The sequence below is a fragment of the Micromys minutus genome, assembly GCF_963924665.1.
Source record: "Micromys minutus genome assembly, chromosome: 22".
In the NCBI taxonomy this organism is placed as follows: Eukaryota; Metazoa; Chordata; class Mammalia; order Rodentia; family Muridae; genus Micromys; species Micromys minutus.
In genome coordinates this window covers 967,505-989,676 of record NC_137957.1, presented here as the reverse complement: position 1 = coordinate 989,676, position 22,172 = coordinate 967,505, and the positions used below count along the sequence as shown (strand labels likewise).

General features: G+C 57.5%; 1 protein-coding gene across 6 annotated transcripts; it reads left to right on the top strand.

Annotated features, from left to right (window-relative positions):
- The first annotated feature begins 5,640 nt into the window (after window positions 1–5,640).
- Window positions 5,641–21,824, top strand: ZBTB7A (zinc finger and BTB domain containing 7A). Of its 6 annotated transcripts, none has more exons than XM_080935638.1 (3): window positions 5,641–5,677; window positions 13,714–14,969; window positions 17,558–21,824. In XM_080935638.1, the coding sequence occupies exons 2-3, from the start codon at window positions 13,726–13,728 to the stop codon at window positions 18,021–18,023; spliced, it is 1,710 nt and encodes a 569-aa protein (XP_080791764.1). In that variant the 5' UTR covers window positions 5,641–5,677; window positions 13,714–13,725; the 3' UTR covers window positions 18,024–21,824. The 6 variants fall into 6 exon arrangements, with proteins under 6 accessions (XP_080791764.1, XP_080791763.1, XP_080791762.1 ...); XM_080935637.1 differs by lacking the exon at window positions 5,641–5,677 and adding an exon at window positions 6,668–6,784; XM_080935636.1 differs by lacking the exon at window positions 5,641–5,677 and adding an exon at window positions 6,685–6,744.
- Window positions 21,825–22,172: the final 348 nt, after the last annotated feature.

The following is a 22,172-nucleotide window of genomic DNA, read 5'->3' as shown; positions in this document are numbered from 1 at the left end:
GACTCCGGACCAAAAGTGTCCCTGACTGGGACACTTCAGTGACCCACATCCTGTTCTGCTTGGGTCGTTGCCCCGCCCCCTCCCACTGGGTGGGGAGGGGACTTTCGGGGGGGGGGGAACCCGTCAGACTTCCTAACTGGGCGGGTGTCCCAACACTCGCGGCGCGACCCTGACCTCAGGAGGAACGGGCCCTCAGGTGAGATGTCCTTCCCGATCAGTGCCTCACTGGGCGAGTTTGACCTTGACCCCTTAACCTTAGGGCTGAAGGCTGTGGGGCGAAGAGCTGGGCGAGCCGAGGGCGCCTGGGTGGGCCTGGGGCGCCCCCACACCTGTCCTGTCCCCTCCTGTGGTCCCAGCTCAGTCCGTCTCTCTCCCCTGCTTGAAACTGAAACCACCATAGCGAAATGAAACCAGAGCCCCGGCCCTGCAGCGGGCGGAAGGGGACAGCACCACAGACGCCGGGCCCACGTGGCAGGCCACTGCGGGGGGTGGGGTGGGGTCCAGCCCTGCTGCCCAAATTGCAGCGATATTTTTTTTTAAAGAAGGAACCGGTGGGGACAGCTGCCTCTGCCGCCATGTCCTCTTCCATACCCTGCCCACCTGGCAGCCCCCAAGGCCTCTCCTGACTGTTGCATAACCGGGAGAGCACAGACATTCACTTGGGGGGGCTCTCTTCAGTCTCCACAGGGCATCCTAGATAGGTCTTCCTTCCAGGATGCCTCATGCTTCCAAGCATAGGTGGGGAAAGTACAGTCAAAGACCCTGACTTGTCCACCAAGTGCATTTATTTAGGGAAGGAAACTGCAGCATGCAAGACTGAAGTTAGACTCTAGCCAGCATCTCCTCTGCACTGTGTATCCTAGGCCGGGACACATGCTCTGATGCATCTTTGACTCTGCAGGGTGCCCCTGGGATTCTACTTGTCACACATGTCCCCTGACATGGCAGAAGGGTTGTGGGCTAGGAGGCCTCATCCCAGTGTAGAGAAGGAAGAACGGCCATTTACAGCTCACCCCACTTTCTGCCCACTGATAAATGCTAGTCCCCTACCCAGGGTCTCAAGTAGTACAGGGTGTCAAAATTCACAGGCTGCTAAGAATGACCTTGAACTCCTGACCGTCCTGCTTCCACCTCCCCAGAGAAGGACGACAGGCATTTCCCTCTCTGTCTCTCTCCCCCCTCTCTCCCCCCCTCAGTTTGAGCCCTACTTTGTCCACATAGTGAGCTGCAGGAGACTGAGGCCTGCATAGTGAGACCCTGACTCTCAAAATCAAAAAGAAATGAATAAATTAATTTATTAATACATTTAAAGAAAGGACTGGAGAGGTGGCTCAGGGGTTAAGAGCACCGACTGCTCTCCCAGAGGTCCTGAGTTCAATTCCCAGCAACCACATGGTGACTCACAACCATCTGTAATGGGGTCTGATGCCCTCTTCTGGTGTGTCTGAGGACAGCTACAGTGCACTCATATACATAAGGTAAATAAATTAAAAAAAATAAGCAAAGAAAAGAATGGAAAATAGTTTCCGTGGGTGTCAGCAGTGGGTGCCCGTGCCTTGAATCCAAGCACAAGTGTCCAGAGTTCAAAGTCATCCTCAGGTACATAGTAAGTTCTAGGCCAGCCTGGGCTACATGAGACCCTGTCTCTTATTTTTTTTATTTTTAAAATTAATTTATTTATTATATATGAGTACACTGTATCTGTACTGTGTATCTGTAAATGGATGGATGCCCAGGGTCCATCCAGTGCAGCCCCTTTTGGTTCAGTACACACATTGCCTTTATATAGCATGGACCCAAGCACACAGCCTGTGACAACCACAGGAAGCACATGACAATGCAGAGTTACCCTTGCCACTTTCCCCCGAATCCCTGCGGTCTGAGTGTGGATCCAGGATGCTTCTCTCTTCAGGACTGAACCCCTGGTTTCCTCCTCACCTACCTCATTCACAAAGCACTCTGATACCTGAGCTATTGTGTCCATTCCTGCAAAGAGCATCCTGTCCCTGGCTGTGGAGACACAGCCTGTCCCTCACCCCCAGCACTGGGGAGGTGGAGGCAGGAAGACAATGAGCTCAGGGCCATCATCTGTTTCATAAGGCTTGGAAGCCCAGTGGGGACATTCAAGTAGAGCATTTGCATAGGGTGTTCCAGGCCCAGTGTCCTGTCCCAAGCACTGCAAAATTAATTAATAATTAACTACTGAGTTAAATCTCTCACAGACCCTGAACACTCCCTCTTTTTGCTTTTATTATCTCATTCATTCATTGATTAATTTTGGTTCTTTGAGAAAGAGTTTCACAGTGTAGCCCTGGCTGTCCCAAAACTCACTCTGTAGACCAGGCTGGCCTTGAACTCAGGAACTGTCCTTCATCAACCTCCTGGGTAAGTTTCGATGCCGCAATGACTATTTTAAGGAAACAGAAATGGTGGTATAGGCTGGCCCATCCCAGCAAGGGATCAGGAGCTGAGGGTCATCCATGGGTGAATTCCAAGTCAGCCTGGGCTACTTGAGAGGCTGTCTTAAAAACAATCAAGCCAAACCAACAAACAAACATCCAACCTGTGCACTCGGAAGACTGTCTCAAAACCAAAAAGAAACAAAAAAAGATTCTACCCCCAAAATCAGTTACGAAATGCCATGTGGCCCTGCCCAGGTCATTTGCTGTCTGCTGGTAGTCTAAGCCTCCTCTCTACAGGATCTCTGGACCAGGGTACAGAGCTTCCTGGGGCACAGAATTCTGTATTCCTTCCTCAGATTTGAGGTTAGTCACTGTGTGTGTGTGTGTGTCTTGGGTATTGAACTCTAGGTCTTGTGTGTGCTAGTCAATGCTGTACCACTCTTTTGTGGTTTTGTGACAGGATTTCAAGTAGCCAAGGCTAGTCCAAAGCTCTCTCTCTCTTTCTTTTTTTTTTTTTCTTTTTTTTTTCTTTTTTTTTTTTTGGATTTATTTTATTGTGTGAGTACACTGTCGCTGTCCTCAGACACACCAGAAGAGGGCATCAGATCCCATTACAGATGGTTGTGAGCCACCATGTGGTTGCTGGGATTTGAACTCAGGACCTCTGGAAGAGCAGTCAGTGCTCCTAACCACTGAGCTATGTGTCTAGCTCTTCATCCTCCTGAATCTTCTTCTCAAGGACAGGGAGTCCCCATACTCAGCTCTTCCTGAACCAGAGCCCAGGCTGGCCCTGAAGTCACTGAAGCCATCCCCCAACCCCTTCAGTCTCCTGATGGCGGAGTTATAGATATGAGCCTCTATCTCAGCTTCGTTATTTTTGTTTAGATTTGTTTCGTTTAATTTTGGAGCTAAGAACTCATGCAGCCCAGAGGGGATCAAATTTGCTAAGTAGCAGAGGATGACCTTGTGCCAACTCCCAGAGAAGTGGAATTCTCCACGCCTTCAACTCCTGAGGACCATAGGTGTGGTGTCTCACCCCGACTGTATAAATTAGATTAGATTTAGATTATATTTTAAAAATTTTTGTTTTGTTTTTCGAGACAGGATTTCCTGTGTGCAACTGTCCTGGCTGCCTGGGTTAAACTTAGGGCTGGCCTCAAACTCACAGATATCCAAGGGCATAGGAGTAAAGACCTGTACTACCATGCCCAGTGACTTCCAAAAATAATGTATGTTTTTATTTTTTCAACATGTTTTAATGAGGGCACCGGATCCCAGGGAGCTACAGAAGTTAAGTTATAGGTAGGTGTGAGCTACAATGTGGGAACCAAACCCAGGGCCCCTTGAAGAGCTGTCAGTACTCTTAACTGCTGAGCCATCTCTCCAGCCTCGGGATTAGATTGTTATTTGTTTAAATTAACTAAAAACATCTTTAGACAGTCTCAATTTAGTCCTGGATGGCCTAGGACTTTCTATGTTGACCAGGCTAACCTAAGGAGTAAGAACTCTTTAAGAGTTCTTAGTTCTTACTGTTTCCATTTCCTTATAATTAAAGCCATTGGCATCTCACCTGCTGTACTTACATTTCTTTCATTTGATTCCTGGGAGGTCTCGCTGGTTGCCCAATTGGAGCCTTAGCCTTCAATCTCCCGCCCCCCTCTCCCGGCCGGTTGATCTCCCTCACCCTCCCCGCGGTGGGAGGGAGAGTGCGCTCCTGGCTCTGCCCCCTGTCGGGCACATCAGAAAACGAGGTGATATGTCCTGGGGTGCGATCTCTGGCGAAGCTGGTCCTCCCTGGAGGGTCCAGCCTGGGGTGACAGCTGCAATAGAAAGACGGAATTCAAGGCGACTCCGCAAGTCCCCAGACCACCTATTCCGCACCAGCGCTGGTCTTTGGGGAAACCGAGGTAGGTGGGAGGAGCCTTAGCCGTGGGCGTCGAATTCTGGCCTGGCACAGGTGACCCGCCTCCTGTGCCCCATCCAGGGCTGGGCGGGCCGGCGACCCGGGAGCTTCAGTGCTCCTAGGCTCCGGCCCGGGCCGAAGTTCCGGGTCCCCCCGCCAGGCTCACGTGGCCGCCCGGAGTCCTTCCCATCTTCTTGGCTGGTGTCACTGCCAGGCCCAGGGCTTCCACTTCCCCTATGGGGACCTCCAGGGTTTCCCCTTTGAAGTCAACTTATACAAAATGCCAGTCAAATGTATTTGAATACTGAAAATGAATTTGAGTACATTTATTTATTTTTATTTTTAAGACAGGGTGTCACTGTGTAGTTCTAACTGCCCTAGAATTCGCTGTGTAGTCCGGCTGGGCTCGAACTCAGGGATCCACCTGCCTTCCGAGTGCTGGGATTAAAAGCGTGGGCTGCCACGCCCGGTTGAATCGTACTTTTAATTCGGTTTATAAAAATGTGTTGATAACTGCGGGGAGGGGCAGATGCTTTGTTATATATATATAATATATATATTATATATATATATATATATATATACATAATATATATATAATAAAGGAAAAACAGTCAACATACCGGGCTCCCTTCGACCTGGGGCAGTTTGTAAATAAAATCAACAAAGTAATAACAATGAATGAAAAATACCTAAAGTAAGGACCGGGCATTCGGAGGCTGACATCTCATGTAGACACACACACTTAAAGGCAAACTGAGGATAGCCAGTCTTTTTATGAAGGGGCGCGGAAGGGGAAACTGAGGCCAGGCGCTGGCATTCACTCCCCGCTCTGCCCCCTTCGGCGAGCCGGACCCACAGCCAAGTCGCCTGGTGGCTGTGGCGTGCTGGAACCCGAACCCAGCAGGCCTGGTGAACCGGGATGTCGCCCGTCCCCTCCTCTGCCTTCCCCTCCCTCTCCGGACCTCTCCCACGACCAGAGAGGAAGTGGGAGAGAAAAGGACAGGGGGTTAAAAAAAAATAAAAAAATAAAGGAAAACAAAAACCGCTGGGTTGATCCACACTTTCCCACTCCCCACCTCGGTCCTGCAGAGCCGCGCGGCGCCCCTGCGAGGGTCCGGGTCCACGCCCCACGCCAGCCGGGCCAGCCAGCCGGCTGCGGGGAAAATTACAAGGCCTGGAAAACAACCGTCCTTCCCCGCCCCTCGCCAACCCCTTCCCCGCGCTACGCCCCTGGCACAGCCGGGTGGAGGCGACTGTTTTATGTAATCGCGGGGCGGCAGGTTTGCTGGCTGGCTGCACCGGTGAGGGCGGGACCCCCGAGCTCTGCTGACACCTCGCGGCCCTGCAAGTCTGCCCCTGGGGGTCCCTGGTACGGCTCTGGGTAAATTGAGGCGCAGATGGGGGGTGGACGGAGACCCGACACTTTGAAGCAACCTAGCTGTACTTGCAAACTCTGGGCCCTTCGCAGTTTGGGTAAACTGAGGCTTATGGTGGGGTTTAGGGGACTCGGAGCTCAGATGCTGACTCCTGATCCTCGCAAATACCTTTTTTTTCCTTTCCTGGGTTCTTTGTATTACTTGGGTAAACTGAGGCTAGGGGTGACGGGAGCTCCGATGCGACCTCGCAGTCCTTGCAACAGACTCTTCTTCCTTGAGTCCTTGCATTATTTGGGGAAACTGAGGCTTAGGGGAGGGAGATGAGGTATTGTGGCAGCGCCCTGGTGGCCTCGGAGAGAGGTGTGCGGCAAGGGACCGTCACTTCCTCGCCTTTCTCTCAGCTCCCTGGGCCAGCGGGCCCCCCACGCCCCGGCAGTGGGTCCTCCGGGTGCGCACCGCGCTCCCGCCCCCACTACCAACCCGGTCCCGCCCCGGGCTTCGGGGGCACAGCCCGCGCCCCCTGAACCCCGCCCTGCGAGCTCAGGCCAGGGCTGTTTATCTGCGGCCCCCACCCCCTGCACCCAAGGGGCCCCTCTTGCCCGCCCCCAGCACCCCGGGGTGCTCCGGGCCGTAGATAAGCCAGCAGGCTGGCACGGCGCCGCGCACGGGGCGGAGAGGTCACGGGCTTGCCAGGGGAGGGGCCGATGGGTCGGGGCTGCGCCCCCCGCCCGCCCGGCACCCCCAAATCCCTAATCGCAGCCCGATCTGTTCTCCCGGCGCAGCCCCGCGGGACGTGGCAAGAGCCGACCTGCAGAGCCTGTTCTGGCCGCGGTGGCCGGGGGGGCGGGCTGGGCGTGGGGGTGCGGGCGCTGCGGCACCTTTAAGACGAGGGAGGACCCCTCTTGCCCTCGGACAAACCAGGAAGGGAGTCGCGAGCATCATACGGGGCTTTGCGTACTGTACGGCTACTGTAGGGGCAGTGACGCCGCCGCCCGCCCGAGCGAGGTCCGCGCCGCGGGCTGCCCCGATCGCGCGTCCTCCGGGCCCGGGTCCCCGCGAGGTAAGCTGCTTGGGCTGAAGGGGACTCCTCTCCGGGAGAGGTGGGTTTTGTTTTTCTTTTTAAAAAAAATTTCCTTACAGGGTGGGGACGCGGCCGGGGGCGCAGTGCGCTTCCCGAGCGCCCGTACGGAGCGGAACAAACTGGATGGGGGATCTGGGGCGCCTCCGCAGCTCCGGTTCTAGATTCCAAGGTTGCCCGGCCATAGCCCAAGACGAGTCGGGGGGGGGGCCTCCGCCCGGGTCCCTCCGGGGCGAAGGGCACAAGCCCTCTCCGGATCCCTCCTCCCTGCTCCGGCAGCTCGGCCTCCCGGCTCCCGGCGCGCGGCTCGCGGGGGAGGGGAGCCGGGCCGCACCGAAGGCGGAGGTGGGGGCTGAGGGGCGCGTCGCGTGCTAAGTTTGCAATAGGGCCCGGGGCGCGCCGCTCCCCTTTCCAAGTGGTAGTGGGCAAGCGCGGGGGGGTGGGGGGCGGGGTAGGCCTATCCGGGATTGCGCGCAGACGTTGGAGTTGGCCAGGATGGAGCTTCTTGGCGGAGGGGGGGAGGGGGCTGACAAAACAGGGAGGGGGGCTTTGCAAAAAAAAAAAAAAAAAAAAAAAAAAGGCCCGAGAGGCGGAGGGAAGGGGTGAGGGGTGGAGTGTCTGGGAGGCGGGCGCGTCCTCGCCGGTCTCCTGGGTACTGTAGTTCTTTTGCCTATCTTCAGTGCTTGACGTTTTGGAAGGTAGTCAGGGAACATGAACTACAAATCCCAGAGTTCCCCGCGATAGCGGTGGGTCAGGGGGGGCGTTATGGAGGAGGGGCGGTGAGCGGCAGACCAGAAGGCCAATGGATATGAGAAACCTTCCGGCGCGGCGCTGCATGCAGGTGGAGTCTGCGTCTGGGCGGAGCCTGCGTCCAGGGGCGGGGTTGTGCAGGAGAGGCGGGGCTTTCGTGGCTCTCTTGCCGGGGGCCGGTGGCGGTCCCGGCTTCCGGCTGCAGCCCCTCCCCTCCTGTTGTGTAACCGTTCCTAGGCCCCCCCTCTGTTCGATATTTTAATTTTTCCCCCTTTTTCTTTAGTTCCGGACGCTCCGGGACGAGGAGAAAGGTTCCTTCGCAAGACTGGACGTTCCCTCCCCGGGGGAGGGTGTGGTGTCAGGGGGCCTCGGGGCTTCAGGCGAGGTCGGGGATGCGCGGTCTGGCGCGGGCCCGGCCGGGCGCGGGGGAGGTGACGGGCGGACCCAGATCCGGGGTAATTTGCATCGCCCTCCCCCCAGTCCGGGTGGGGATTGGCCGGGCGGCGGCGGAGGGTGGCGCGGGGCCGGGCTCAGCGTCGCCCGCCGGGGCTCGGAGCCGCCAGCCCGCCGCAGCCATCGTCACGGTCTCCGGCGCCCGCGCGCCGCCCGCGAAGGAGGTAGGAGCCGCGCGGCCTCTGGGCCGCCGTCCTTTCCCTTCCTTCTCTTCCTAATGGTGGCCATAGCCACCACGTGCGCCCCCGCTGCCGACCCCATCTGGGCCTGGCACCCAAGGGTGCTCACCTCGGTGGCGGAAGTGAAAGACAGATGGCTTCCCTAGTTTCCTCTCCTCCCAAGCAGACCTACTTAGTTCAGCACCCGCGAATGACTAAGCCCAGTACCCACGGGTGACAGGCTTGGCGGAAGCCCTGTGTGTCCCCCCCCTTGCCACAGCTGCTTCCCCCTGCGAGGGTGTCGCCGGCCTCCTATGTCAGCAGGCTAACCCCCCCTCCACCATCTTCCCCCAAGCCTGGGCCCAGAGCGTCATCCTGAGTGGCCGCTCCCACGCTGAGGGGGGGGAGCCACCCTAGACTCCAAGCTGATTACTTGTAATTGGCTGGGTTGTGGTGGGAGATGTCCCCAGGCCCTTACTCGCCCCTTCCGTTCAGGCTAGGCCCTGGATCACAGAGGAGCTCACTCAGTCGGGGGACATCTATTCACCCAGGGTCACCTCTCCACCCCACACCTTTCCCGGAGGGACTCTCAGTGGCTCCCCCAGCTGGGCCCTGGCACCTCTTTGGGGCTGGGCTCGGGGCTCTGTTTACCGGCAGGCATCTCTGTGGAGACGGCCTGGGGGAGGGAGCGAGGGGACAGAGCCTGGGGTGGAAGACAGGCAGGAAACAGGATCCAACGGGGACACTGAAATTTTAATTTGCTGGTCACTTTGGGGGTGGGGGTATTTATTATTTAGTTGAGGTTGGCTATGGTAGAGGCCAGTCAGCACCGGGCTAGTGAAGAGGGAACCACACCTCTGAGCTGGAGTGTTTGGGGGTACTGAGGCCACTGAGGCCCCAGTAGCCTGGTGTGGGGGTGGCTGTTGGGTAGAGCACCTTGTCCTTGGTGGTTTATGGGTGTATTCTGTTCTTTTCCTTGAGGCCCTGTGACATATAGCTTGGTCCTTGTCATGTAGAGGAAAACTGAAGCTTGGAGTGGGGACATCCCACATGAGCCAGGGTCTGCAAGGGGTACAAGGGAGGTGGGAGGCACAGGAAACAGATTCAAGGTCACATGCCCAGTGGTCTTGCCTCTGAGTGTAGGGCAGTCACCTCACGTTCCAGGTCATCAGCCCACCTGTGTCTCTTCCAAGAGATTTGGATGCCTGAGTAACACCTGTCACCATCTTAGGTACTGCCCAGGATGACATTGAGCCCAGAGAGGGATATCAAGACTCCAAGGTCACACAGCTGGAAGCTAACCTTCTGCCCTGGTCTTGGGCATCTGCTGCCTTGTGTGCTGGGCGGTTCTGGGGTGTGAGCGACCCAGAACTACCACCCATGCCACACCTGTAACCCAAATGGGCCGAGATGTGGTTTCCTCTGGTTATTCCAGGAGGGGTAGACGTCACCTTCCCAGGGCCTGGCATGAGGAGGGGTCCACATGTGACTTGAATGGGCTGAATGACTAGCTGTTGTCTTAGTTCCTCCTGAGCATCTGTGTCCTCTCAGTTTCCCTGGAGCCAGCTCAGGGCACCCCAGGGGCTGCTAGTTGATGGGCGTGGGTCTCTGCCAGCTGAGCCACCTTGGGCTTCCCCCACCTCCTGTGCCCCAGACTCAAGGCCATCACAGGCCTTGCCTTGAGGCGGAGAGAAACTGAGGTGGGGCCTGTGCAGTTCTTTGTGCCTTACTTTCCCCTACTGTTTTCTTCTGGACTTCCCTTAGCCCACCCAAAAACAGGTTGGAGTGGCTGGTGGGTGGGAACGCTTCTTCCACCCAGAACAGTCCCGCTGGCCTCCTAGGGGGTGCCCCATGGCCTGCTCAGGGGCCAGGGGCCCTGTGCCCTGCCTGAGCTCCCTGGGGGCTGGTCGGGGGAGGGGAGAGGCTCACTGGGAAGAACGAGTTAGGCAAGACCAGCCAGGTTCAAATTCCAGCTGGCTCTGTGACCCTGGGCCAGTGACTTCCCCTCTCTGATCCAGAACCCCTGTGTTGAGAGCGGCTTCAGGAGTGTGTCCACAGGTGGATGAGGGTGGGCCAGTTCCTTCCACCGCCATAGCCTCGTAACCATGGTGTGGGATCTGGAGTATGGCCGGGGAGGATCGGCTCCTCCATCTGTCCCCTCAGCAGGCAGGGGCTGGGCTACTCGGTGGCCAACCCCACCCACATCTTTCTGGTTTGACGGGAACAGGCCTTCCTGGGGGCCCACCTTGCGCCAGGATGTGTCTGAGTGGGGAGGTGGCACATTCTTCAGGCCCCTGGGGCACTGAGGGACCTGGGGGTGGTGCAAGTGGCTTCAGGTGGCAGGCAGGCCCTGCCAGGTCCCTCAGACTTTCTTTTTGTGGGCATTTTGGATAACAGGTGCAGGCTCTCTTGGTTGTGGCTGGAGGGGACCTGGGTCCCTTCAGTCTGCCTTGGCTGCCTCTAGAGGCAGGAACCTCATCCCCTCCACCTGGGGGGTGTCTGGTTTGCATTTGAAAGTGCTCTAGGCCTCCGTTCTGGCCTTCCTGGATGTGTGGCACTCAGACCGTGGGAACAGGGTGGGCCTGGGCCCCACCCTGTAGCTTAGCTCCCCACAGGCCTGCTCGTCCCCACCCCCACCCCCACACACTTCCCACTGGGCTGGCTGCCTTCCTGCCTCTGGCCCTTTAAGGCCCAGGGCAGGAAGCCCCTCCCCATTATGGCAATAACTGCTCAGTGAATGGCAGGGCCTGTCTGAGCCCTGGCGGCCCTTTACTGCTCTCTAGTCAAGGTGGGCAGGGGGCTGGCTGCCTGTGTGCCCTCACTGACTTCCTGCCCCATTAGACTAGACCCGGGGACCAGGCCAGGTGATGATTGGCATCAGGTCAGGGCGCTGTAACCCATAGGGACCAACCTTGCAACACAGGCTCAGAGCTGAGGGGCAGGGGACTGGCAGACTGTACCTGTGAGCCAGGCTTGCTGTGTGACCTTGGGGCGTTGCCTGCCCTCTCTGGGTCTTGTGAGGGGACTTTGAGAATCCCAATAATCTCAAGAGGTTGGTGGGCACTGTGGCAGGGGTGTGCTAGGTGGCTTCAAGTCACAGTTCAGTGCTTGCACTCCAGAGCCCCTTGTACTCTGGCTCTGACCGTCGAGCTCATCCTTGGACTTGGGGAAGCAAGGTGGAAGGCGGGTGGGTTGGGGAGGATGGAGTCAGATCTCATTAACTGGCCTTGCCCCCAGAAATGTACTGGGAAGTAGTGGGTGGCAATTTTCTTCCCAGCCCCTTTCCAGAAGCCCCTCTTTATTTCTGAGGGTGGGACCTACAGGCCAGCCCTAACTTTTACCTGTGTGACCTTGGGAACACCCCAGACCTTACACACACACACACCCTGCCAACCATATGCCTGTCTCCAAGACTGAGTGAGTTCAGCCCCTGGAGCCTTCCTTGCTTGTCCCTGCAGCTGGCTGAGATTGCAGGGCTGCAGTGGGCCTGGATGGCTGTGCTGTGACCTTGCCTGTATGTGTGTCTCTTACCCTATGGTGTGGAGGGAAGATGAGAAGGAGGGCACCTGATTAGTTTCTGAACACTATGGAAAGGGGAGGGCAGATAGTCTTGAAAGTAGTTACAGCTAGTAATCCTACGTTAGACCAGAGGTGGGACCGGCAGCTGTCCCCTGATACTGGGTGTGTCTGCCTGCCAGGTGGGTGGAGTAGGGCGTGGACCCTGGTCTTTGGTTCCTCTGACCTTTTGCTGTGACCCTTCTATATGGCCAGGCCTTAGGAGCATGTGCCCGCCTCTGCAACCCAGAAGGGGCCTGCCAGGGCCTGCCCCTTGCCTGTCCGCCGACTCAGCACTGAACAGCCCCAGAAATCCCACGGAGACAGGCACAGGCAGGAGCTGTTGTGCAGGGACCCCAGCGGGTGTTGGGGAGGTGTCCCTGAGGAGGGACATGTCCCTGGAGCTGGGCAGAGCCACAGCCCGGGCATGGCTGACGGCATTGGCTTGTCAGTGCTCTTCCTGGGTTCCTCACCCTTGTTTCACAGGACTGTGGCGGGCCCTGCCTTCCCTCGCTCACTGGGAACTGAGTCTCAGGTCTGTTCCTGGGGTGAGGCCCTTGAGAGGCCCAGGTGGTGCCAAGGTCTGGGGCGTGGCGCGGCAGGTGGTGCCTGTTCCTGGAGAGATGGCGGTCGGGTCAGGTGTCTGCAGGGGCCCAGAGCCCCAGGAACTCTGAGGGAGATGGTGAGGGTCACTTTTGTGAGTGTGTGAGTGAGAATCAGGCTTAGTGGCCTTGGGTCTCCCAGGCCCACATCTGCCCCTGCCATGACCTGGAGCCTGGGAGCCGTTGTACTTAAAATAGGGCTTCGGCAGCCCCAGGCCCTGGTGCTCAGAGGCTGGTGGGACGCCAGGGTGGCCCTGCCCAAGGCGACAACCAGGCTGAGTCACTTGGGTTTTTTCAGGCCCAGGGGCCTTTAGAGGGCCACCTTTGAGCCATTCCCCGGGTCACTCTGGCTGGGGGGTGTCTTTGGGGTCACATGCCCCTCCCTCTCCGTGGCAGGCTGTGGTGGGAAGGGAGGGGACAGACTTGTCTGCCCACATGCTCCCTAAGGCCTGGGGCCAGACGGCAGATGGTGGCAGGGGGTGGAAGCCACCAGTGGGGCTTCCTCAAGGCTTCCCAGGTCTGTGCCTGGCATAGGGTTCCCCTTTTGGCCCCCTGGGCTCTTTAGGCCGTCTGAAAGTCCCCTCCCCTGTGTGGCGGCAGGGGGTGGTCTGCTTCAGCTGCTGGCAGGTGGGTGGGGGTAGGGTACAAAGGGTTCTGTGTCACCAGCCACTCTTGGGAGGAAGTCACTGGACAGTGCCTCCTGGTGGCCTGGGTGAGGGAGGCCTCAGGAGGCTGAGGAAGGTGTAGCTTGGGCCATGTCTCTTCTGGGAGCAACTTCCAGTGGCCCCTGGCCCTGTAGTACAGGCAAGCTGTTCTGGATCTGCAGGAATGCGGACCTTGTTGGGTGGCGAAGGGCAGCCTGGCTCCCTGGAGAGGGTGGAGGGGTGGGGACAGTGCCAGAGGGTTGCACAAGGCCGTGGGCAGATGAGTCACAGCTGGGGGGGGCAAAGAGGAGGAGGGTGGGGTGGGTGGGACAGCCCAGTGTCCCCTCTGCCAGGCTCCTCTAGGGATGGCTGCCCATTTGCCAGATGGAGAGTCTGAGGCCTGGCACATGCTAAGCACCATCCTGGGCACCACAGCGAGGTGGGCGGGAAGTCCTGTCCTGTGCAGGAAGGGGGTACCCCTAGTGTACAGGTCCCAGGCAGGCCCTGGTCATTGAGCTGGGCTATACCCTGTTCTGCCCAATGAATCTTCCAGGGAACCAAGGCGGTGGTAGTGCCAGTTTAGGGGCTGTGGTAGGTGGCTCCTATCCCTGAAGACACTGAAGTTGGGCTCCACCTCAGGACCCCAAGTCTGGTCCTCAGGCACAGGGAGGCCCTAGCCATTCAACCTCTTCCTCTGTCACACTGGGGCTCAGTGTGTCTGCTATGAGGGTGGAAACTGAGGCTCCACTGGAGATAGTCCCCTACACTGACTGCCACCCCTTTCTGCAGGTGTCGCGGAAGATGGCTGGCGGCGTGGATGGCCCAATCGGGATCCCGTTCCCGGACCACAGCAGCGACATTCTGAGTGGCCTGAATGAGCAGCGGACTCAGGGGCTGCTGTGCGACGTGGTGATCCTGGTGGAGGGACGAGAGTTCCCCACGCACCGCTCGGTGCTGGCTGCCTGCAGCCAGTACTTCAAGAAGCTGTTCACGTCAGGCGCAGTCGTGGACCAGCAGAACGTGTATGAGATTGACTTTGTGAGCGCAGAGGCACTGACGGCGCTCATGGACTTCGCCTACACCGCCACGCTCACGGTCAGCACAGCCAATGTGGGTGACATCCTGAGTGCAGCTCGGCTGCTAGAGATCCCAGCCGTGAGCCACGTGTGTGCCGACCTGCTGGAGCGCCAGATCCTGGCGGCCGACGATGTGGGCGATGCCACCCAGCCAGACGGGGCAGGCCCCACGGACCAGCGCAACCTGCTGCGCGCCAAGGAGTACCTGGAGTTCTTCCGCAGCAACCCCATGAATAGCCTGCCCTCCACCGCTTTCCCATGGTCTGGCTTCGGTGCCCCTGACGACGACCTGGATGCCACCAAGGAGGCCGTGGCCGCTGCTGTGGCCGCTGTGGCTGCAGGCGACTGCAACGGCTTGGACTTCTATGGCCCAGGGCCCCCAGCTGATCGGCCCCCAGCGGGCGATGGGGACGAGGGCGACAGCACCCCAGGACTGTGGCCTGAACGGGATGAAGATGCCGCGCCTGGGGGGCTCTTCCCACCGCCTACTGCCCCACCAGCCACTACGCAAAACGGCCACTATGGCCGTGCAGGGGCCAGCACCGGTGAGGAAGAAGCAGCGGCACTCGCGGAGGCTGCCCCGGAGCCGGGCGACTCCCCAGGCTTCCTGTCCGGTGCTGCGGAGGGCGAGGATGGGGACGCTGCTGATGTGGACGGGCTAGCGGCCAGCACGCTGCTACAGCAGATGATGTCGTCGGTGGCCCGAGCGGGGGACAGTGATGAGGAGTCTCGCGCAGACGACAAGGGCGTCATGGACTACTACCTGAAGTACTTCAGCGGAGCCCACGAGGGTGACGTGTACCCAGCCTGGTCACAGAAGGGCGAGAAGAAAATCCGGGCCAAGGCCTTCCAGAAGTGTCCTATCTGTGAGAAGGTGATTCAGGGTGCGGGCAAGCTGCCTCGTCACATCAGAACGCACACAGGCGAGAAACCATACGAGTGTAACATCTGCAAGGTTCGATTCACCAGGTGAGCTATCCGGCCCCGCAGGCCCCGGGCGGAAGAGAGGGACTGGGAGGCTCAGCTCCTCTGCCTCCGCGGTATTCCTGGCCCCTGGGCCTCTGTTTTCTCCTTTCTTGGGTCTGTGCCTCCTAGAGTTGCCCTTCTCTTTCCCCACAAGCAGAGAAGCTGCTGGTTGGTCTCTCGCATTACCCCACCACCGTGGTCTTTGTTTCACCATGGAGACCAGGTGGGCCTGCCTGGAACTTGCTGAGGTCCTTCTGTCTCTGTCGCCTGAGTGCTGGTTCAAAGGCATGTTCCCTTCCCTGGGCTCCCCAGCCAGAGGCAGGAATGCTGTGGCCGATAGATGGGCCCGAGTCCCATAAGGCCACCAACCAGCACAGGCCTCCCTGAGGCCATTCAGTTGAGTAGGCGAAGGGCTTTGTAAGCAGAGCAGCAGTGCAGTGTCCCTGGGCCCAGCCACTTGTGGGTAGACGGGAAGTCCTGGGAAGGAGCCCTGGGGAGTCCAAGGCCAGGCCAGGAGCTTTTCAGGATCGTGTCTGAGAAGTCCAGAGTTGTGAATCCAGACGTGCGCATGCACGTGCATGCCTGCCTGCATGCATGTGTGCATGAAAGTGTGTGCATGAGTGTTTGCATGCGTGTGCGAGTGTGTGTGCGCGCGCGCGCGCGCGTGTGTGTGTGTGTGTGTGTGTGTGTGTGTGTGTGTGTGTGTGTAGGGGTGACTGGCTCGCTGAGGTGCAGCTAGGCCCAGTGACTAAGCGCTCTATCCCCTGCCTGGGGTTCCCCAGCCACGCCTATCAGGCCTGAAGAAAGAAGCCATTGTCTTAACTTCCTGGCCCCACCCGACCCCCCACTCCAGCACCCCGGCCCCCTCCCCAGAGGGCAGCAGAAGAGGGTGTGGCAGGGCTCCAGTACCCAGGAGTGCCAGGTAGGGACAAAGAGCAAGTACCATGGAAGGCAGTTGCTTTAGTAGGTGAGACTAGGCCTGGGAAGGCTCCTCCCCCAGGGGACATCCTAGGGGACCATGGGTCCTTCTCAGACTCTGGAGGGACCGGCATGGTGGAGGTCCTGGGTCACCCAGCTGCCACCCCCACACATCTGGCTGCACCCATGCCTGGGGTTGGTCCTTTCCCGTAAAGAAACAGACTCAGACTTTTGCCTGCTGAGGCTCTCCTGTGGCCTACCTGCTTACCCCTTCTTTAGGGCCTTCCCCACCCCCAACCTCACCCCCACCCAGGGGCCCCTGTGACTCACAGTGAGCATTGAGTAAGCCAGGCTTGTAGCAGCTGGGGCTATAATTACTCAGGCCGGGGCTTGGGGTGAGGAAACTGGGGCTGCCTCCCACCTCTACCCTACCTCTGTGCAGCCCCAGGTCAGTCAGCTCCCCCTCTGAGCCTTCTGGGGAAATCTAACCACTGGGTGCTGGATGGGGCCTGGGCAGGGGAATAGCTGCTGACCCCCAAAACTGGGTGCAGATAGTGGGAGGGAAGTGAGCAGGTGGGGGTGCTCACTGCATTTAAGTTCTGGTATGATTGAGCTAGAGACAAGGGTCTGGTGCTACCCTCAAGGCAGTAGGGAGCAGTGGAGGCAGGGGGATGGCACCTGTGTGGTACTGCAGACAGAGCAGGGGCAGGGGCCTGGTCTCTGGGGAGCGGCTAAGGCAGAGGGGCATCCAAAGTGGCCACAAGGAGTGAGTAGGAGTTAATCAGTCCTTAGAGCAAAGGAAGCTGGCAGGGTTGCTAGAGGATTTTGGATTCCAGGCCAGCCTGGGCTACATGGGGAGCCCAATCCTCAGCACTGGGCAGACAGACTAGGAAATGTCACCAGGTCAGGTGTAACTTTCAGGCTAATCAGAGGAGCAGGAGCTGTTTGCAGCAGGGCCTGCCTTTCACAGGCCTGAGGTTTCCACCCCCCCCCCCAGGGGTTGGGGACAGGCAGGGAGGGGCAGTGCACTCATCCCAGCACTTGGAGTCCGAGGCAGGAGGATGACAAGTTCAGGGTGTGGCTCTGAGAGGCACTTGCCCTTAACAGACCTGCAGAGGTGCTCGTCCACTGTCTGGGCAGCATGCACAGACAGCAAAAACAGTGAGAATGTGGGGTGTCGGGTCTGTGGTGCAGGTTCATGTGAGGGTCTAGGTGGGGCAGGGCGTCAGTCCTCACATGATGTAGTCCTTGGGATGTAGGACATTTTGTTTGAGACTTGGTCTCTGTGTAGACTAGGCTGTCCCAGAACTGCATGTAGCCCAGGCTGGGTTCCAGCTCACAGAGATCCGTCTGCCTCCAGAGTGCTGGAATTAAGGGTATGTGCCATCACGGCATAAAACTCTGGACTGAAATCAAAGTCCCTGGGGGCCTGTCAGAGCCTTGGGCCTAGCATCCGGCAGGCCCCAGTCAATCAGAAATGTTGGTGCGAAGGGGCACAGTAGCCTCTTCCTGGCTGTTGAAAAGGTACTCAGAGAGGGTTAGTATTTTTATGCATTGCACAGCAGTGCCAAGTGGCAGCTCTGGGTTCCACCCCTTGTCTCCCTGGGGAGATAGGTATGTGGGTGGGGCTTGGGGTCTCCCCAGGTGCCTGCTGACCACGCCCTAACCCTCAGACAGGACAAGCTGAAGGTGCACATGCGGAAGCACACGGGCGAGAAGCCATACCTGTGCCAGCAGTGTGGCGCGGCCTTCGCACACAACTACGACCTGAAGAACCACATGCGGGTGCACACGGGGCTGCGGCCGTACCAGTGTGACAGCTGCTGCAAGACCTTCGTGCGCTCCGACCACCTGCACAGACACCTCAAGAAGGACGGCTGCAATGGGGTCCCCTCGCGCCGTGGCCGCAAGCCCCGCGTGCGGGGTGTGCCACCCGATGTCCCCGGCGGGGCCGGCCCACCCCCCGGGCTCCCCGATGCCCCACGCAATGGCCAGGAGAAGCACTTTAAGGACGAGGAGGAGGACGAGGAGGAGGCCAGCCCTGATGGCTCCGGCCGCCTGAATGTAGCTGGCAGCGGAGGAGACGATGGTGCAGGTGGCCCCGCGGTGGCCACTACCGAGGGTAACTTCGCAACCTGACTCACATTAAAACAAACCAAAAACAAAACAAAACAAAAAACTAAGAACAGAGAAACCACCACCCACCCCCAGCACCACAAGTAAGCAGTTCTCTGGCCAGACGCCCTCCATCCATCCGCGCGGACATGTGTGCGTGTAAATACCATGGCCGCGGGCGCCTGCCGTTCTCAGATCCTTAGGATGTGGCCCCATCTGCTCCTGTGCCCCTCGCCCCGTCCACCAAGGGGTCCCACCCAGGGGCCCAGCCTGCTCCTGGCTAAGGTGAGGGTGATAGGGACCCCAGGACAGGCGCCCAGCTCCTTGCTGGTTGGTTTTAGGGGGTCTTAGACAGACCTTAAACGCTCTGTCCACTATGAGTGGACGTTAAAATGGTCCCGGCTCCTCACCCTCCTTCCTCAGGGCACTTACTAAAAGAGGGGGGTGTCCCCTCGGCCTCCCTCCCCGCCTGTGGCCTCGCATCTCTGCACATCCACCCTGGCCTCCACTGACACACAAGTCTATTTATTCCCAAGCCCGATGGCCAGAGCAGGGCTCTGGGGGGCCGCTGGGGTCCCCGCCACCCTCTTTCACGGCACTTACACCTGACGGGGTCCTCCAGGCCACTGCTCAGGGTGACCCCCCAACCTTCCCATCTCTGCTTGGCCATGCCCCACCCCATGTTCAGAGATTGAAAATTTGTCGTCACCCCGCGCCCCACTTTTTAAGGCACTTTTTAGATCTATTTTCCCCTTTCCTCCTTAAAGACAGTTTATATAGAGATATATAGAGAAATATATAAAATATTCTTTTCCTCAGAGGAGCCGGCAGCGGTTTTGGGTGGACATAGCCAAGATCAGAGAGGTAACCCCAGGGACTCAGGCAGAGACAGGCGAGAGTGAGAGAGGCCACAGCTTAATGTCACAAAACAGCAATAAAACCCCAAAATTTTAGAAACACGAAGGCAGAACATTTAAAAAAAAAAAAAAAAAAAAGCAAAAGCGGCGACAGCCACGTGGGGACCTCGGCACTTTGTAACTGAACGGGTACTTTTCATTAACGTAAGAGATGTTTACAAGTTCACCCAGCTTCTATGAAAAATTGGAGAGAGCGACAGCAGTAGGAAGTAACTAAGTCAATTTATTTTTGTATAAAATAAAAGAACCCCCAACCCATTGCTCCGGTAGAATCCACTTGTGTTCCCCAGACTCAGGGCGGGGCGTCCAGGGCGCCACGGGAGGGGACCCGGGGTCCGCTTGGCCTGCTTCCGGGACTCCCGAGTCTGCCAGGGGCCCCTGTCCCCCAAGTTATTTTATTTTCTCTTCTGTCTCGTAGGAGACCACAGGCCTGGGAGCTGCAGGCCACCTGTCCTGTCCTTCCCAGCTCAGGGATGTCCCCGAGAGAGGGCTGGTCCTCGGCTAGCCAGACCCCGTGTCCCCCCCCTCGTCTGGTTCCCCCCCCCCGTGTGGTGGTTCCTCCCAGGCACCCCCTCTTTTTATTCAAAGGCACTGACTGTAACCCAGGGGCTAGCACCTGAGCCCCCAACACCCCAAACTCTGGCTTCCCCCAAAGGCCCGGTATGGACCGAGCCACAGGCCACGGACAGGGGTCTGGGTTGGGGGACATGGGTGCCAGGGTGCCCCCATGTCAAACCCCATGGCCAAGGTAGAAACCAAGCTTGGGGCCTTGTCCATGCGTTCTGCCGAGCCCTCCCCAGTGTGTGCTGGCGGGGTAGAGGGTGTTCTGTGTCCCTGTCTGACAAGTGTTTTTTTTCTTTTTTGGTTTTAAAGGGAAGCTCGTTAAGAAGGCTGCTTTCCAGTTTCTAGCAGAGGGGTTTTCCTTTCTAACCCCTCCTACTGCGCGATACCCCCTCCCGATGTCTCAGGATCCCCCCTTGGGGCCAGCAGGATGGGCCCAGGGGCGGGGTGGTGCTGGCCTCCCCTCGCACCCCACTTTCGCAGTGAGCTGTCCTGGGAACTGTGCTATGGAGACCATGTTGGCCCCTAGGCCCCCATTCCCAGACAGGTCAGCCCCTCTACCCTCTCGCAATAAAACCAACTCTAATTACATGTCATCCTGGCCAGTGGCCATTAGACTTGGGGTGGATGGAGCCCTTGGGGACTATGGTAGGGTGGTGCCCCATAACCCGCCAGTGACAAAGCAAATCCCCTTGGGAATTGCACTAAACCCTTGCCCCTCGCTCCGCGCTCAGCTTCTGCCCACCCACACCCACCTTGCCTTAACCGCCAGCCTGTCCTAGGGGGCCGCAGCCACCGCATGGGCCCAGCACCGGGACATCCCCAGCCCCCTAAAGGCCTGCCCTTACCCTCCCCCACTGCAATCACATACTGTATATATAGAATGTGGATCAATTTTTACAAATTTTTATTCTTTAAATTAAGGCCGTGATAAAAGTTGCCAAAGAGAATTGTGGAATTCACTAGAGATTTGAGCGGAGGGTGCTGTAGAAAGGTTTTACTTGGTTGTTTGGGGTTTATTTGTGTGTGTGTGTGTGTGTGTGTGTGTGTGTTTTTCCTTTTCCCCCCTTTATTTTATTTTTTAAACTGCCTGGTACCAATACCCCCTCCCCCCAAAAAAGAAAGAGAACAGAAATTTGTTACTTCCATTATGGTGAATTTGTGTGTGTGTGTGTGTGTGTGTGTGAGAGAGAGAGACAGACAGACAGACAGACAGACAGACAGAAGGGTCCAGGCTGTAGGGTTCTGGGGCCCCCATGCTGTGGAAGGGGACTGGCCTCGGCTGGCCCCAGCCTGTGACCTGAACAAGGCCACCCCTGCTGAGTAGTTGCTGCTCTTTGCCTTCCTATCCCTACAGGCCTTTTGAGATTAAGGAAAAAAAAGGCAAAAAAAATAATAATAATAAAATAAAAATGGAAAAAAAACAAGCCCGATATATCTATAGAAACCAATGAATGTAAATGGCAGACCTGACCAGCTATGGCCCTGCCATGCTGGGCTCGAGTGGCAGAACCAAAGTGGGTTTTCATTCAGGACCTGGAGTTGCCACCACCCCATCACCCTTTGGAGCACAGCTGACCTGAGGGGCACTGGTGGGTCCCCTTGGGTAGCCAGTGAATGCTGCCCCTGTGGTAGGCACAATGGCAGCCTCAAAGTCCAGGAGGAACCCAGGCTGGTCGTTCAGGGGGTAGACAGTGTAGGCAGGTAGGAGGGACACAGGCTGAATGGGAAAATAGAAAAATAGAAAAAAACAAAAAAACAAAAAAAACAAAACAAAAACCAACCAAAAAAAAAAAAAAAAAAAGCAAATCCTATTTTTTGAGAAAGAAAGATATTTATATTTGCAGTTTTATTTTAAAAAGTTATTTAAGCTGAGGAAACAGCCTTCCCGGAGTTCGGGGTGGCTGGCGCCGGACGGGTCAGGGGTCTTGGGGGGCTCCTCACCCCAGGAATGATTATCTCAGTTCAGAACTAGCTCGCACTAAATATATATTGATTTACCTTTGTGGTGGGGGGGCAGGGGGGCCAAGAGACAGAGGGCCAGGGGAGACCCACCCTGGGCCCAGAATGAGGTGCCTTGGAATTTGGGGGCCCAGGCCTGGTGCATGGGGGTCCAGAGCACAGAACAGACATTCCACTGATTGGATGTAAGAGTCTTTATAAAAAGCGTGGGAGGCAGAACGAAAACAAATCAATTGATTAAAGAAAAATGCACTTTTTGGGGGTGGGGGGACAAGCTTTAAAAGTAATTAAAAAACAAGAGATTATGAAAAATCTGAAAAAATAGAATTCATTTTCTTGTACATAAAAGAGAAAACCCAACCACTAAATGCAGCCTGTTACCATATCTCTTTGCCTGGCCTCTGTGTTCCGTCTTGTTTTGGAGGGTGGGTCTGGTCTCATGCCCTGCAGGTAGGGCCTGTCAGAGGGACCCACCTGGTCCTGGGTGGGGGGTGGGTTTGCCCAGGCCTTTCCTGGGCAAGGACAGTGACCAGTGGGCAAAGTCCTGGTACAGACACCCCAGCGGTGGGCCCCCATGCTTCTGTCCCCAGCTGGCTGTGGACAACTTCCTGTCTCCAGAAAGAAGTGGGCTTGGGGTCCACTCTCTGCCTCTCGGCTTTAAGGTGTCTTCCTACTTGTGCAGCCCAGGCAGGGTTATGCCCAGTTGCTCTTGGATAACTAGGCCTGCCTGCCT